This window comes from Leuresthes tenuis, unplaced genomic scaffold (genome assembly GCF_036924035.1).
Source record: "Leuresthes tenuis unplaced genomic scaffold, fLeuTen1.0.hap1 SCAF_13, whole genome shotgun sequence".
NCBI classification, from domain to species: Eukaryota; Metazoa; Chordata; class Actinopteri; order Atheriniformes; family Atherinopsidae; genus Leuresthes; species Leuresthes tenuis.
This window is the reverse complement of record NW_027325367.1, coordinates 9,256,664-9,273,473: the sequence shown is the minus strand read 5'-3', so window position 1 is coordinate 9,273,473 and position 16,810 is coordinate 9,256,664. Positions and strand designations below refer to the sequence as shown.

Genomic DNA, 16,810 nt, shown 5'->3' with positions numbered 1-16,810 from the left:
GTTCGTTGGGGGATTAACTTGCTTTAGAAACCAGTCTCATGGCCAATCGGTTTCTGTCATCTCTCTGAGGTGCAACATTACATTTGAACTTAAGTGCTGCCATGGATTTAATTTCTTGTTATATGATAAGTTGGCCTTAGCCCTGAACTTACTTTCTTATTATTCATGAGCTATATATAAATGAAAACAAAAGAAAGACAACACATCAGATGATGTAGCTCTGAACTTTTTTCTTAACTCTATTGTTAAGTCCACTTTTGATTTGACTAACGCAAATCAAATCTCTGCCATGCAAAGAAAATAAACACATAAACAAGAAACATGACGCAGTAATTCTGCGGCTTCCTGTGAGCCCACGCTCCTCTTAAGATGAACTGAAGTGAACTGGAAAGTTGTTCTGAGATCTGACCAATAAAGACTGTATTCTATTTGTCAAATGATGAACGCTGCATCTTTGTGACTAAAGAAGAGAGGGGCCAATCAAAATGTTAGCTCCTCACAGGTCAAAAGACAGTGTACTTGATGCTGTGGGGGTGCATTAGTGCACATGGCTTGAATAACTTGCACATCTGTGAGGGAACATGTGTGACATCTACATGCATGAGTAGGAGTCCTGGTGCTAAAATGGCCTCTTTCAAAGCCTTAAACACCAAATTTAGTCTGTGAGTGATACTGAAAAGAGTTGCTAAATTATGCAACGGGTATAAGAGAAATAATAAAAGAAACTACAAAGCAGCTGAGATTCAATTTGGGGAAACATCTTTCTTTCTAAACTATGAAACAGCAGTTAGTGTCCTCAGTTCCACAACAGATATGGTGAGTTGTTAAAAGAGGAGGTGTTGAAGCACAGCTGGTTCATTTGCCTCTATCCCACCCTTTAAAAAAAATCTAAATTGCACATATATTTAAAAAAAGAAAGAAAAACAGGTTTAACACCTCGTGTAATGTCATCATGTTTTCAATTGAATATTGGGTTTAAATGATTTGCAAATCATTGCTCTAATTTTTGACGGGGTGTTGCAGAGAGTGCAAATCTTCTTGCAAATATGGTCGTATTTTGTATGCAAAATTACAGGAATAACGTTTAAAAGAAAAAAAATGGCTCAAGATAAAAACGAAAAGATCCCAACAAGCTGATAGCAGTATATACACACAAAATGACTTGCACGGACAAATTCGCATAACTTACTGTGATGCCCTTCACTTCCTGAGCCTCCTTTCAGTCTTAGAGGCCTATACTAAGTTCAGTTATCTCAAACTGTTAACTCGAATAAAACAAAAATAATTTTAAACTGACTTACAAAACCGGGAAGGAAATTTAACTCGCAATCTGGTGGGATATTTCCTCATTGAAAAAACTAAAAGGCATGTGAAATGTGTGGTCGTGTTGGTGATGCAGGGTGCAGGGAAGGTTAAAATGTTTATGAGGGGCACAACAATTTGCTACTCTGATGCCTTTCGCTGTATTTATCCGCCATCACATGAAATTGTGATGGTGGATGCAATATGTAAGTAGCAAAGAAACACCGGTCTCGAGGATGCAGGAGTTTGCGGATCAATCAGGAGACACGAACCATGTGACGTCAACAACTAGCCTGGAAGTGAGGAAGCGCAGGGGGCATCCTTCCCCATCCATTAGCAGCTAGCTGGCTAACGGTAGCTTGGTGCTAGCTATGGTCCACCACCACTGTTCAATTTCTGAATTAAGCAACTGTTTGGAATGACTTGCCTGGCTCAGAGCAGATTGTGGGCATGGGAATTGTTTGGATTTTATTCTCTACTTGGTATCGCAAAGGTGCAGCGAAGCGAGGTAAGAGGCCGGAGAGTTTTGCTGCTTATCGGTTATCCATCGGGAAACATGCTAATTAGCTTCTTAACAGGACCACCGGAGCTGCCGCATTGAACCCCGTCAACAACCATGATTAGCTTCTTAACGGATTATCCTCATCGACTACTTGATAGTCGTGTATGGTTCGTGATTCCCGCTGCGCTACGCTAGCAACGTTGTGTTTGGGTTTCCCTTTAAATAATCCAAATGGTGCAATCTGCTATCATTTGACTGTCAGCTAGCTAACGTCTTAAATCAGGCTTGGAGACGTGAGGTGCCGTTTAAACGGTCCACATGTGTCTGCGAGAGCAGTAAAAGGAAAATCAGATCAGTGCTGGCTCTTTTCACTTACTGCAGGCTCAGCAACACGAAGCATGCATTGTAATGAGAGAGAAAACCTGTGAATATTTAGGATCTCCTGCTTCTTTTCAGTGAAGTGCTTGCGAAACTGATGCCAGGTGCAGGCTGTAGCTGAGAGCACTCAGGATGAGTGGGGCTGGAGAGCACACAGACATCCTGTCAGTGGCAGATGTGGTCAGAGACAGGTGGAAAGTGGTAAGTTTCTCTCTAGTAAGAGAGGTCACAAAATCAGAACTCTGAGAAAAATCAAAGCTCATTGCTCTACACAGGCTTTGCAATGACTATCACCTCGATTTCAGGTGCGGAAGATCGGCGGAGGTGGCTTTGGGGAGATCTATGAGGTTCTGGATCAGCTGAGCCAGGCCACTGTTGCCTTGAAGGTGGAGTCGGCTCAACAACCCAAACAGGTGCTCAAGATGGAGGTGGCGGTGTTGAAGAAGCTGCAGGGTGAGTGTTGCGGTTGCTCTTGCACTGAGACAGAAACCAAAGCATGTTTCTCTGGTCGTGATTAACCATTCAGCAGTTTTCTCTGTTCATTTTATGCCATTGTAGTTGTACATTAGGGGTATCAGTGCTTCATACTGCCTCCTTTTTGCTGCAACCTTCTAATTATCAGAATCTCCTTTTCTGTTTGGCTTAAAACCAAAATGTTTCCCCGGCATTGCAGTGGTATTTGGCTTTGCAACCAAACCCATGAGGATAATGTCAATAGATGCTCTTTGAATTGCGGCCTGTTGAATTTCCGAAGCTAAATCCTCAGAGCTGGTCCCACTAATCATAGCAGAAGAAGATTTACAAACGATGGATGAAATGAAACTGTTTTCAGGCTGGTAAATGGAAACATTTCTAAAAATAAATACAATTTTACAGATGTAAGCAGCTTTAGTCTTTGTTCCAGTCAAACTGGTTCCCCTGCTCCAAAAAATAAAAAGATATCTCTAACTTTGTGTCCTAAATGCTTAGTTACTTCACTTATGATTTGATTAGTTCACATAATGTGAATAATCATCTGTAAAATAAAGATTTAGTCTTGTATGAACTTTGAAGAAGGCAGCGATCAGACAATCTAACTGTAAATTTTTGTTTTTCCAGGTAAAGACCACGTGTGTCGCTTTGTTGGCTGTGGCAGGAATGATCGCTTCAACTATGTGGTGATGGAGCTCCAGGTAAGGTCCAGTCAGTGCCAGTCCAGTTTTTCACTCTCCTCCAACGGCACATTACTTTGCATCATGAATGTAACACACAATCCCGATTTCCTAAAGGGGAGGAACTTGGCAGACCTGCGGAGAACAATGACCCGCGGCACCTTCTCCATCTCCACCACTTTGAGACTTGGCAAACAGATTTTAGAGGCCATCGAAAGCATCCATTCTGTGGGCTTCCTGCACCGTGACATTAAACCAGTAAGTTGACCTGTAGGTCACAGATAACCTGCTTGTAAATTACGTGCAGTTAACTGGATTCTTTCTTGCTTCTCCCAAACAAATACAACTTTACGTGATGTCATCAAGAGTTACACTTGTTTTTTTTCAAACTGCAGTCAAACTTTGCGATGGGAAGGCTCGCCAGTACCTGCAGATGCTGCTATATGCTCGATTTTGGTTTGGCCCGTCAGTTTACCAACTCCAATCAAGAAGTCCGTCCAGTAAGTAATCTGTACCAGCTTCACTAAAGCATTGGTTTGGCTTCTTCAATCAAAAGGATATGGCAAGTCACTTCTAAGAAATAGTTTTAAATAGTAATCTGGCAGTTATTAAAGGCTTCATCTAGAAGGTTGACATGTCATTATGTAACATCAGAGCTGAAATCTGTTCAGGGCTCAAAGAGCTAATTCTTTTTCCTTTTATATAGTTGTTGCAAACGTACCTGAAATATTTTGGGCCTTAATACCCAATTGATAGAGATCTGTAATTTGTGTTTCAGTTTCTGTTTTAGCACTTGCTTTCCATTCTGTTAAATTTCGATTCTCTTTCAGCCTCGTCCTGTGGCAGGTTTCAGAGGAACTGTGCGATACGCTTCAATCAATGCCCACAAGAATAAGGTGAGTCTTGACCACGGTCATGCACCGAGCATTAAAACGACCTTCAGAAGATATTGTAGATTCCCTCACACCTCCAGAACAACTCTAACCTGTCGTGGCACGTACACGAAACCTTTGGCGGCATCGTGTGGTGTCTGGCTCTGGGATGTTGGTGGTAGAGTCAGATTTTTGTGGTGTTCAGGGTGGGGCAGCTGTGGATCTGGGTTCTTATGGCACATTCTGCTGCTGCTTGATCAGACTAAGATTCAGGAAATGGTTAATGTTACTCGTATTGAGGTGAGCAGCCTCCCCATCATCACGCAGTGTAGTTCTTCATTTGCAGATCTGTTTCAGTTTCAGAGCACCTTGATGCATATATCTGTGTATAAATGGAGAAACTCTGGGCTTGATAGTGAATTTAAGGTTCTGGGAGTGTATACAGTACCAGACAAAAGCTTGGACACACCTACTCATTTATATTTATATTCACCTACCCATTGTGTCCAAACATTCAACTAGAACTGGTTGTTCTTGGCATGCCCCATGTCATTACCTCCTAAATGACCTTTTTCAGGAGATGGGTCGTCATGACGACTTGTGGTCCCTCTTCTACATGCTGGTTGAGTTCATGGTTGGGCAGCTTCCCTGGAGGAAAATTAAAGACAAAGTATGTGCTTTTATGTTTTACTGGAGTTCAGTTTGTAATTCTTCCAGAGGTCATCCGCTCACATGCTTTTTTTGCCCCTTTCGTTACAGGAACAAGTAGGAAATCTGAAAGACACATATGATCATCGACTCATGCTGAAGCACCTTCCTTTAGAGTTCAGCACTTTCCTGGATCATATCTTGACCTTGGACTACTTCACTAAGCCCGACTATCAGGTCGGCCATGTTTTGTTTGAAGTATTTTGCATTTGCCGTTTATTCTTCTCCAACTATCAAATGCTGATGCACGCGTTTCTCTTTTTCCCTACGGCAGCTCCTGATGTCAGTATTTGACAAGGCCATGAAGAACCACAATGTCCTGGAGAATGACCCCTATGACTGGGAGAAATGTGATTCGGAGGATATGCTGACCATCACTGCCGCAGCCACCACTGCTCAGCAGCTCACTCGCCTCACACCAGCTTACCTCGGGTACTTAAAGCTGTCGCTATTGACATTCAGGGCTTTAGTTTTTAAATTGCCGCAGGCAGTTCTCACAGTTTCAATTGTGCTCTTCAAGCTTTCTTCACACTCTGTTGGATATGAGTTCCAATACAGAGCTTTTTTTTAAAGCTGTAAATCTGCACAGTCAGAGATCCCAGAGAAATCTCTGCTCTAAATTGTGTTGTGGAGACGAGCTGCAGGGTGACCTTTCCTCTGCTCCACAGCATGGCCAATGCTTCAGTGCTGCCAGGCGAGCTGCAGAGGGAGAACACTGAGGATGTCCTTCAAGGGGAACGCCTCAGTGATGCTGACAACTGCCCCCCCATCCCAACACCGACCACCCCTGGTGCAGATGTATGGGAAGAGATGGACCGCAACCGTAACCATAAACATGCACAGCCGATGATCAGGAAGGTCAGGGGGATGTACTTTACTGTAAATGCTCAAAAGGATGCAGTTAGCTACTGCTGTAATATTAATGTAACTGCTGTGTGCAGTGAGACGCATATATGTTAATTTCCCTGGAGTCCTGAATACATTACCATGGAATCTCTACATAGGTTCCATGTATGACTTTGTTTTCAAAGAGATCAGAGTCTCGCCACAGTTTTCTGTGATACAGCTGCATTATTTCAGTGTTTTAAGCCTTGTCATCTTTTATTCTTTTCAGGTGGTGAGTGAGGATGAGCACAGTCAGAATCAGGGGAACCAAAGTCCAAACACTGGCTCCATACAGAGTTCACCTAGACGGGTGCGATCAGAGACCATGTTCTTGGACCGGGCTGCACCGCTGCTCCGGAGGATGAGGCACAGCCAGAGCTTGGCATTCGAAAAGAGGCTTGCACCTGAACCCAAGCCCACCATAGAACGCTTCCTTGAGTCCTAGTTAGTGCTCTGTAAATTACAATAAACCAAATCTGAACTTTTGAAACAAACAGAAGCCCATCTTTAATGCGTTTAATCCCTTTTTTCAGTTTGGGCAAACAGCGTCCTGTCCTCTCCCAGCTTGGGGAGAAGTGCATCCCTGAGAAGGGACATGGGCAGCAGACGCCTTCCTGCAACGAGGAGCACTCTGGCACAGCAACTCCAGACCCAGAGGAGGGCGCAGCAAGCAGTGGCTTTGTTGCTGTAAACTTCAGCCCTGTGCCCCATGAGGGAGACTCTCAGGAGTGGGTGATGCTGGAGTTAGAGCAAGGCAGTGGGTCAGGAGGAAGCAAGCCTCCAGCAGGAGCCCAGCATGAGGACAGGCCTGGGACTCGCTCTACTGCTGAAGCTGAGAAGCACTCCTCTGAGCAGCAGGAGGCCCAGACGAGTCCTGCTGTGCCCAGCAGCCCTGTCTTGTCGCAGATGGCCATGCCTGGCACCTGGTTACTGGGCCACCGGCGGCTGCCGGGGATGTTGGGACAAATGCCTTCAGTCATCATGGGAAGACCCCAGATGGACCAGGTGGGTGTAACAGGAATTTATTTGTTTAACTACTGTGAGCAGCACTGTGATAGTAAACAGGACAAAACCATCGGAACCCAAGGCCGACTCTACAGCAAATACTGATGATAAAAGTATTTCTCAGGGGATTTTTATCAAAGCATGATTTAAATGATGAATATGTAACCGGTGGGTAGCTCCTGTCAGACGAAAGGAGCCATCAAAGAAATCTGACCTTTAAAAGCCAAGGCATGTCAGAGAAATGCGGCAAAAACACAGTTTTGATGCAAATAGTCAGTCGTGGCAAAAAATACATGAAGAAGAGACTGTGCAACATCACAAGACTTGAAAGAAGCACTACCAGGAACCTGCTATCCTGCAGTGACACTTTAATCCTGAACTGCAACTGTGACCAAAGGTGTTTCAAAACTGAAATACTGAAACAACCCACAGCAGTAAGAGAAGTAGGTGTATTACTTATTTGCAACACTTAGCTTAGAAGTTAAAAAACAAACTGATGGGTTGGGAAAACGTCGCGTAATAAATCTTAACGCCTGATATATGCCTAATTGTCCTCCATTAAAGATCTGCTTACCCTTAAATAATCAATGAATTCCTTTTAGTCTTCCAGCGGTGTGCCACAGTCATCTGCACAGAAGAGTGATGCAGTAACACTAGAGGAAACATCTGGTAAACTGGAGGAACTTAAAGAGGAAAGCTTGAATGGGGGAAGGTTGGACTCGGCCCCAGTGTTAAGCCCAGCCAAAGGCCCCATTGTTCAGCTGACCAACGACAGAGACCCAGAAAGTGATTCCGGTCTTCCCGATCGCTCTTCAGAACCGAATCAGCAGCCTCAGGCTGACACAGCAGGAGGTGCTGTGGAGAGCACAGTCACCGTCTCCTCTTCCCCCCCTCCAGCTCTGCTCAGGAGGAAAGACTCTCCCTCTTCCCCAAGACTGAGTCGAATCCCCGTACGAGAGCCGAACAACCCCTTGGACTCTCCAAGCAGGGACCTGAACATGGAAAGGCGACATCGCTGGAGCAGTCCGGTCCCCGGCTCCCCCACACACTCACCTTCTCCATCTCTGTCCTGCGACAACCTGCCCTGCGCTCTGCCGAGAGACAGGTTGACCTCCGAGCGAGTTTCCCGGTCCGACTGTGGAGGTGAAGACCCTCTGTCCTTGTCCTCCTCGTCGGGGAGTAAAAGTAGGATCCCACGTCCCGTGAGTGCCTCGTTTCTACCAGAGCAGCTCAGTAGCAGGTTTCTGCCTCGACCACCTCCTGGGAAGCCCCCTACCCGCCCATGTGTGGATAACAGGTATGTGTGCTGCACCGCTGGTGGGATTAAAAGGAAATAAATTCACAAATTCATAGATTTTCTTCCCCAATTTGGGCCCTTTATTTATTTATTTATTTTACATAAAAAATCTTCACAGTCAAACAGTGACTGCTGCGATGATTTAATGGGACAGACACAGACATAGTGCACATTTACCTTTGTATAGGTTCTACAGAGTCCTTTCCATGTGTGGTGCATTCACATAGACATTCTTCTAATATACATGTAAATATCCAGTCTTTGTGCAGTATGCAGTGCTTTAATCTCTACAATCACAAACTAATTACCCTATCAGGGGCAATCTGCGGTTCAGTGTGTCTTTCTCTTTCTGCAAGTTTTCCGCTGACCTTCGGGCTGAATTCAGCCGCTCTACCAGCCGAGCCACGGCCGACCCCAAAAGAGTTTTATTTTCACCTGTCAGGCTCGGATTGCTGCTACAATTGTCTGACAACATCATGGAAATCATTTCTACAGAGAAAGCCTTGATGTTCATGTTCAGTCTCAGCTGTGTCACCTCTTTCAGGGATGTTTGTGCAAGGTTATGTAATGTTTACAAAAGCAGAAATCAGATCATATCATACCTGACTGTTTATTTTAATGACGGCCTCAGACACAGAGAAACTACCCGCATGAATTTGTCATCACATGCCAGTGCCAAATATTTAGCTAATTTCATATTATTTGTCAGCTATCACCATTTATTTGAACATACATAATGTACAGAACTATTTCTAGAACTCTAAGTAAGTGTTGAGGGTTTAACAATAGAGGGAACCACAACAGTGTGAACTTGAGTGAATAAAAGTCTGCATTAGGTCTCTCCCCTCTTAGAAGAAGATGTTTCTCAATTCTTTTGTCTTTAGCATTTCCGTTTCTCTGACTTGGATACCAATCACAATGTTAAGAGGAAACACCATCATTGTTAAGATCCTGTCCATTATATTGTATCACATCTGGCTTGGTTGTTCCTTTAAGCAACAAAGCCATTTCTCAGAGTCAAACAGATAGTTGTGAATGTTAAAGTTAAGGTGTCAGCACTTTGTTGCGCTTATCGTTACTTTCAGTATCAGCAAATGTGTCTACCACAACAAACACTGTTTTTACGGATGTGTAACTGAAGACCAGAGCATGCGTTCAAACAGCAGCCAAACAAACTTGCTTTGGCATGATGAAAAACCTTCATGCTTTTTTCTGTCATGCAAAAATCATTATGTGCCAGAATTGTGAATTATGGAAATAGTCATTTTATTTTTTACAAAGTTTCCTGCATCTGGCTGCCACACAGAGGAAGTAAATGGATTGAAAAGCATCTGCTGAAGCAAGTGATTCTCTTCATCCTTCTTTCCTCCAGACGGCGGCGGTTAAGGGTGCGTGCCAGCAGCACCAGCGACGCAGACTTCCTGGCAACCCTGACCCAGCTGATGCAGGACCGTAGCGGGATGCTCTTCAGCCCTCCTCCTCGCCCTCGCAGCTCGTCTTCGTCCCTGCAGCGCTCGTTAAGCTCCTCCCCTTCCCGGCAGGAGCTCCGTGATGGCGGGACACTGCCGGGACGCAGCCGCTCTCCGTCAAGCCTCTCGGGTTCCCCCCCTCCTCGACTCGCTCATCCGCAGGACCGCGCCACAGGGCTGGGTCAGTGGGGCCACAGCTCCAGAGGCAGAGGTCCGCTCTGCGAGGGTAAAGGCTTTGGAAAAGTGACTCGATGACTGTGTTTTCTCACAAATGACTGATCCGGATTGTGCAGCAGTAGCGAGAAGCTGCCTCATCTTTAGTCCCTGACAGCATGTGTAAATATGGTATTAACCCAAGGGAATGTACTGTATGTAATGTAAAATGTATGATAAATTGTATTTATTTATTTATTTATTCATTTGTTGGATGTGAAAAGGATGTGGAGAAGCTCTTGAGATTGCCAACTCTTACCTCTCATTTCACTCCTCTACTAAAACTCCATATAGGACTAATATGAGACCAAAAAGATCACTTTAATACTTGAGGGATGTAAAAAAACAAAAGAAGATGTTAACTGTAGATATGTACCATTAGAGAAATGGTAATTGCTAATTATAGAAGCCATGTATTCACATTAGGAACACTAAGATAGTACAGAACACCACGAGCAGTATATCTAAATCAGCATCCATGTACAAAGTCAGGGCATGCAGTCCCATGACCTCATTTTAATAAAACTGCTAATTAATTATAGTATTTAACAATCAATTGCTTATTTTGGCATATCAGTGTTGTAGTGCTTTCATGTTGCTAGAAAATATCTGTCGCGCAACAAGCATCAGCATATTTAGAATGTACATGTTCAGTGCACTCATACTTATTGTAAACGCGCATGAGTATCACTGCAGATGTTTTTATTTTTATGTATTTATTTGTATAATTGGCTGAAGCATCTGTATTTTTATTGAACTGCTGCTGATGAAAATACATCACAATGTCGACCAGCAAAGACTTGCATTTTTATTTTCTCATCAAAACAGGAGGGGTGTCTTAATATATCTGAATCTTGTTGATTCTGCCCAGGACGTCGGGACAAAGGCTTCCGACCGTTTGGCAGGCAGTTAGAGCTGAGAGGTTATAGGTGGCATCGCTAAGGCCTTCTCAGTCATTAAATGTCAACTCAGTTGGAACACTTGGAAAAACATTTTGGAAATATCCTGAAATGTCTCCTACGAAAATGGCATTCCACCCCTTTACTAGAGTGTAAAAATAATATTAACATACAGTAAAGCTGGTCTGATGATATATGATGTAATGGATGAATGGAGAAAAAAAACAGTGAAAAAAAAAAAGTTTATTTACAGTAAATTGTCAACCGACATACAGAATTATTTTTGCTGTAGTCATATGAATAGTAAAAAAAAGCCTACAAATCTACCATTAGCACACAGAACAGTATTTCAGAACAACTTAAAAGCTTGCTACAGAGTAAGATGTGGCATTTCATAGAGAGATAAAACTTTGTATGGTTGATTTAAAAATGGCTGGAGCCCTGAAGGGAGCAGTCCACATCACGTCCATGGTGGGGACAGTCAATCTAAAAACTGCAGGTTTGGTGTCGTTTGAGGTCTAGAAGAGAGCGGACTGTCTGGGGTCATCTGGTAACACACTGATGGAGTCCTCGGCCTTTCCACACAGCATGCAGAGCATAGTATACTCCTGAAGGACACAATACAGACCCGTGAGACTACAGCAACAACTGATTGTATTAGAATTTTGGCATGGTTAATAAATAGGACATAATTACTTGCCTGATATTCATCTACAACTGAGAAAGTATACTCATGCCTGGCAATGACGTGGTCACAGTTTTTACAGACATCTGGAAAGACAAATGGAAATGAGGAAATCATTATCATAAGCAAATTCAAGACACTGAAACAAGCAATAAGCAGAAACACTGGCTGTGGACACTGAAAACTATTGCTACTGACATGCAACTACAACTGTCTAAAGTCTTTTTTAAAGACTTTCAATGCATTTGGGGGACCTAAGTTGTATAATCTGATGCCAAAGCACTGTCTCTCTGTCCTACTTGGAGCACAAAAAGAGACACGAACGATCATATGTGACAATTTCTTCCCCATCTTCATCCTCAGTGGATTTATTGCTGATCAGAACGAAGTCTCTCTGATGGCAATTGGCGCAGCCCAGGTAGTTCATCAGGTAAGAGCCGTTCTCCAGACAAGTGTTACCCTGAACGAGAAATAAACACTTATGCCATCATGTTTGAGGGGGTGAGCCTTTGCACTTTAACTTGTACATTAAGTTAGCATTTGTACGTCAAAAACAGTCAGTGGATTCCCTCGGCAACGTCAACTTACCCGGTCGGGATACTCTTTCTGCACACAACCGTTGCACATTTTCACTTAAAACTATTATTTATTAAATAAAAAGTCACTCGTACAGTAACGCCCTGAAACAGTTAGCATTTAGCTAAATATTTTGCAGCAAAAACTCCTCTTCCGTACGAAGCGAGGTTCCCGACAGCCTTTCAGAGATGTAGAACATCTACAACAACGAATATCATTGTAAGAACCTAAAACTGATCCTTTCTTATGTTTTGTAGATCTACTGCCGCCATCAAAAACTTCCGGCTTTTGTCTTTAACTAACCATTGGCTAACGTAGACTGGGCGTAATTTACGTAGGGAAACATGGCGGCGTTTTAGCAGTGGGTTCTTGTTGCCATGTGAAATTGGTCAGGTATTTGTAATCTAGTTTTATCTATAGGTTAATATCTGTTCCATGGGATAAGTCGCATACGACTTATTTAAATGCGGTTAACTTTGTAAAGTGGTCTGTATGGATAACGTTGCTGTGAAGCTAACTTCAAATGTGTTCAACCTCTGAGTGAGCGCTGGCTTGACAACCACGTTGTCCTACTTTTATTATTTTGGACTCGATGTTTGCTGTGTTTTATAATATGAAAAATATAGCATAACTTGGTCTTCGCCATTCAACCGATTTCCATGTAACATACTGGCAGTGTGCTGGCGCAAGGCATGTTAATGCCTTGAATCTGAGAGGATCTGATGCTGAGACACTGTAGTTGGAGCTCTCCTTTCATCTACTCTGTCCTTGTTTCAGGTTTTCAGAAATGGCAGACGTCCAACGCCGCCATAAGAAGGTTATTGAAACACCTGTGAAGAAGAAATCTCCCAAAAAAGACTCATCTCAGACTGACAAAAAAACCTACTGTATTTTGTGTCGCAAGTTTTATTTTAAGCATGTAAGTGGCTTTGATTGTTACCCCAAACTGTTTATGGCATTTGTCACAAATGAGTTATAACTGCAAAGATATGTCTGTTAACTGCAGGAAGCTCAGGACCATATGCATAGCATGCTGCATCACAGAGAGCTGGAGACAGTGTTGGGCAAGTAAGTATCTGTATTTCACACACACCAAAGAAGAAAACAACAACAAAAAACACAGATAATCAATGTGATAAAAGCGATGGCAGTTGGCATAGTGGTGCTTGAGTGCATGCAAATATATTGCCACCTTTGTACAAAAGTTAATGCAAATGGCAGTAAGAGATTACCTGATCTACAAATGCTTCAAAGATGAAACATTTCTGCCAGTCGTGATTATTAACTTATATATTGCACAATGTAAGAGCCCGAATGAGGAAAAGAGCAAGATGCAGTTGTTTGGAAATGCAAGGAATTTGATTGCGAATCTTCTGCTGGTGGGAAGGGAAGTTTGCAGAAAAAAAAGATTAAGAATGTCATGAAAAGAACATTTCTCCAGGTGTTGATCAAGCTTGGCTCAGAGGATATTTTACTACCAGAGAGAAGAAAGGATTCATTTATCTACCAGCAGACTGTCAAAGCTTCTGTAGCAAGACAAAGGTCTTTAAGATGCTGTCGTAGTCCGTCAATGTGAACCTCTGTAAAAAAAGAAATGAATCCTGTGCATCTCAAAAAAGCATTTCATGCATTTCATGTTTAAGGTGACTTTTGAAAATCTTTTACTTGCTTAGCTGATTACTGTTGTAGAAACTTCGGGTTTTGACGTCTAAAATGAATTAATTTCTTATTTTTTTTGTATCATTTCATAAACAGGGACGCCTTTCATGACTGTCAGGCGTGTAAGGAAAAGTCCCTGGGTTTAAGCGAATACTCCAGGCACATCTTGACAGCTCAGCACAAGGAGAGATTGAAGAGCTTGATGACCAAAAACACGAAGCCTCCCGCTTTGTGCAAGACTCTGAGCACAGAGACCATCTCCAGCATTCTGTCGAGAAACAAGGCACTCAAGAAAGAGGAGTAAGAATTCCATCCGTTCCTCACTCCCTGAGTCTGAGGACAGCCGTTTTTTTAAATTTTTTATATTTCTCATTTTTCAAAAAATGCTCTTGTTGAATGAATGTGTCTGTTTCCAGGAGGAAAGCAATGAAAAAGAAAAAAAAGAAGCAGAAGCAGCAAGCTGGGCAGAAGCGTGTGGAACAACAGCAGGGAGCCATTAAAAAGAAGACTGTGGCATCTAAAGGAATAACGCCAGCAAAGTCCAAGCAAATGCAAGCGAGGACGTCCAAACAGAAGCAGCAGACTCAAAGCGAAAGAAGCAACTATGTTGTTGTTCAAAACAAGGAGAACAACGCGTTGAGACCCCAGCACTACAGAAACTTCACTCAGCAGAATCAAAGTGGGAGACCAGTTTACCAGCCGGGAGGACGAGCGGGTCAGCCTGAACATCACCAGTATGTTTATCCTTACCAGTTTCCCCAGTCAGCTCCTCAGCACATGAGGTATGATGTTAGGTACCCTGGCACCAACATGTACAGTACATATAACTACCAAGCTGCTTACATGGCAGCGCAGGTACCATATCCCTACTATTACAGCAGTCAGTATCATAATGCAGCAGCTAGAAACTTCACCAGTGATCAGCTCCCTCAGGATGGAGTGCTCGCATCTGATTTCCACCAAGGTGTGAATACCTCTCAGCCTGAAAGCTCAAATTGTTCAGCTCAGCCAGACTCTGCAGACAAATCTGTCAGTGCAGCTCCCATACGAGACGTCGATGTCAGCGCCATGCTGAAGCAAATCAGGAGGACGCTGGGTGTGAGGGAGCCCTGCAGAGCTGATCGAGAAGCCCGAAAGCAGAACAGTGAGGCAGGCATCCGGGCGGCTGATCGTAGCACCTCCCAACAAGCTGAGGTGGAGCTGCCAGCAGGCTCCACCCCTGAAAACCACGACACCTCCACTCCAGCTGTGCCAGCTCCACAGGTCAGAAGCGCTGCTCCTTCAGCTCAAGCTGATGTTTGTCCTTCTGTGAAACCAAAAGCGACAACTTCTAAAAAGACCCAAGAAATCAGTAAGAACTCCGAGAAGAGTTCAGTAGCAGTCGAGAGGCAAACAAACAGCCGTAAGAGAGAATCTCAGCTGTCTTCGAAGGGCTCGACTTCTCTCGCAGGCAAGACGACGTCCTCTGAGCCCAAGTTGAGCAAAGCTCATAAAGTCCGAATTGCCCACAAAACGCGCACCACTCAGGGGAAGAAGGAGGCTGTGAGTAAAACAAACCTGGACAAGCTGTACAGATTATCAGGAGCCAGAAGTAAGTTGAGCTGGAAGGAGATGTGTGATGGCATTAAAAAGAAGGACATAAGCCGCGCGCCCAGGTAAGGGCACCACCATCACGTGAGGTGTTTGGTTTTAGTTCTTTCCCGGTTACAGCCACATGTTCTTACTGTTTTACAGGTTTGGAATTGAGTTAGGAAACCGTCAGCCTGACCATGAAAGCTCTGCACCGAACAGTGAACTGCCTCTGTCCGAGGGTTTCCACTGGGAGTCCATTCCAAAAAGTCCTTCAGGCTCTCAATCGACCTTAACTCCTCCGCCCCACGACGGTCATACAGAGACTCAGAGAGACTCGCAGACGCCGACATCTCTGGAGGAGCCCGACGCAGCTCAGGCACCTTGCAGCAGTGAGACAGAAGCTAGAGTCTCTGTGAAAGTGGAACCAAGCTTGGAGGATGAAAGTGGAGACTTGAGGGCAAACATTAGTGCCAGCAAGAGAAAACACAGTGTGGTGACTGTAAGTTGGACTTTCTGCTGTGGAGCATAGCTGCAACTTTTTTATAGGTGGAATTTCATCATTTTGTATTCTTACAGGATGATGGCCTGTCTGACAAATCAACTAGTAAAAAGAAGAAAACAAAGTCAAGCAAAGGTAATTCGGATATTTTTCTGATTCTTTTTTTAAAATTTTTGTTATTATTATCTAAGAGTCCTTATACTATGGAGGCATAAATCTCTGTACTCAAGGATCAAGGTAAAAATCTGTTCGATCTGAGGACCATCAGGCAATACTGCATTAAAAACAGTGGAAGTCGTGTATGGGCTCAGTAACATTTCCGATGAGAACTATTTTCACTGCATCCACACGTTGATACACGTGCAATATGGCAGAGATCTGCATTTTTTGCTTTGAAATTAATGTCTTAATTAACTAACAACATGTGGAAGTTTTTTTATTTTTTTATTATTTGAGGGCTGATAAGCATCTCTATAATGTTTAAAGATATTTCCAAATGTAATCCATCCCTTTGCAGGCCAGGACCAGATGGACCAGCTCTTGACGGTGTCTCTGAGGGAGGATGAGTTGAGCCGCTCGTTGCAGGATTTGGACAAGTCTCTGGTTCAGGCCCGCAATGCCCTGCAAGCTGCATACACAGAAGTCCAAAGAATTTTGCTTCTGAGACAGCAGGTGCCACCACTAAAGGAAAAAAAAAGAATAAATACTTGTCTTTTCCTCATGCATCCATTTGTACAGAAGGCTCATGTTAAATGTTCCTTCTGCTGTTTCAGTTCACTGCTGAGGTCAACACTCTGAGAGCAAAGCGCATTGAGATCCTGCAAGGCATGCAAGGTACAGTGTACTTACTCATACACTTCAGTGCTGGGAAGTGTGGTAGGTGACAAATAGAAATACAAATTAAAGTTTGTTAACCATTTAGAAATAGCAGGGTTGCTGCAAGTCACAGTCATAGATGGATGCAAATGACACAAACGTTTTTAGTGAAATGGGCAAAGTAACCATTTATATTGTCAAAAGCTATTTGGAGTAAGATATTTCAATTAAGGAGATCTGAAGTGTGGCCAGCTGAGGTATCCGTCTGTATAAATGAAGACATACTTAATGATCTAAAGAGTCTTGTCTGGCGTTAGTCATG

At 43.4% G+C, this 16,810-nt stretch overlaps 3 protein-coding genes across 3 annotated transcripts in view; 2 read left to right on the top strand and 1 right to left on the bottom strand.

Annotated features, from left to right (window-relative positions):
• The first annotated feature begins 1,500 nt into the window (after positions 1-1,500).
• ttbk2b (tau tubulin kinase 2b) lies at positions 1,501-10,608 on the top strand. Its single transcript, XM_072362927.1, has 15 exons — positions 1,501-1,810; positions 2,261-2,383; positions 2,488-2,635; positions 3,281-3,354; positions 3,451-3,591; positions 3,729-3,833; positions 4,164-4,229; positions 4,783-4,875; positions 4,965-5,090; positions 5,188-5,345; positions 5,582-5,771; positions 6,028-6,242; positions 6,332-6,803; positions 7,406-8,100; positions 9,473-10,608. The coding sequence occupies exons 2-15, from the start codon at positions 2,315-2,317 to the stop codon at positions 9,822-9,824; spliced, it is 2,904 nt and encodes a 967-aa protein (XP_072219028.1). The 5' UTR covers positions 1,501-1,810; positions 2,261-2,314; the 3' UTR covers positions 9,825-10,608.
• Positions 10,609-10,948: 340 nt separating this feature from the next.
• Positions 10,949-12,154, bottom strand: churc1 (churchill domain containing 1). Its single transcript, XM_072362934.1, has 4 exons — positions 11,955-12,154; positions 11,691-11,826; positions 11,382-11,452; positions 10,949-11,289 (listed from the first exon to the last, which is right to left on the bottom strand). Exons 1-4 carry the CDS (start codon positions 11,991-11,993, stop codon positions 11,200-11,202), a joined length of 336 nt encoding a protein of 111 aa, XP_072219035.1. The 5' UTR covers positions 11,994-12,154; the 3' UTR covers positions 10,949-11,199.
• Positions 12,155-12,269: 115 nt separating this feature from the next.
• znf106b (zinc finger protein 106b) overlaps positions 12,270-16,810 on the top strand; it is a 154,286-nt gene continuing 149,745 nt past the window's right edge. The window contains exons 1-9 of the mRNA XM_072362926.1: positions 12,270-12,335; positions 12,720-12,861; positions 12,949-13,010; positions 13,698-13,901; positions 14,018-15,256; positions 15,336-15,672; positions 15,750-15,807; positions 16,190-16,344; positions 16,446-16,506. Coding sequence (XP_072219027.1) covers positions 12,730-12,861; positions 12,949-13,010; positions 13,698-13,901; positions 14,018-15,256; positions 15,336-15,672; positions 15,750-15,807; positions 16,190-16,344; positions 16,446-16,506 — 2,248 coding nt within the window. The 5' untranslated portion in view covers positions 12,270-12,335; positions 12,720-12,729. The remainder of the gene's footprint in view (positions 12,336-12,719; positions 12,862-12,948; positions 13,011-13,697; positions 13,902-14,017; positions 15,257-15,335; positions 15,673-15,749; positions 15,808-16,189; positions 16,345-16,445; positions 16,507-16,810) is intronic.

Bases quoted from the DNA above. Each gene is read 5' to 3' on its own strand.
- ttbk2b (XM_072362927.1), top strand. From the start codon at position 2,315: ATGAGTGGGGCTGGAGAGCACACAGACATCCTGTCAGTGGCAGATGTG. The intron at 4,230-4,782 runs GTGAGTCTTGAC...GACCTTTTTCAG, and splicing joins TCAATGCCCACAAGAATAAG to GAGATGGGTCGTCATGACGA. The intron at 5,346-5,581 runs GTACTTAAAGCT...TCTGCTCCACAG, and splicing joins CTCACACCAGCTTACCTCGG to CATGGCCAATGCTTCAGTGC.
- churc1 (XM_072362934.1), bottom strand. From the start codon at position 11,993: ATGTGCAACGGTTGTGTGCAGAAAGAGTATCCCGACCGG. The intron at 11,453-11,690 runs GTTCGTGTCTCT...TTGTCTTTCCAG, and splicing joins AGAAATTGTCACATATGATC to ATGTCTGTAAAAACTGTGAC. The intron at 11,290-11,381 runs GCAAGTAATTAT...TGTGTCCTTCAG, and splicing joins CAGTTGTAGATGAATATCAG to GAGTATACTATGCTCTGCAT.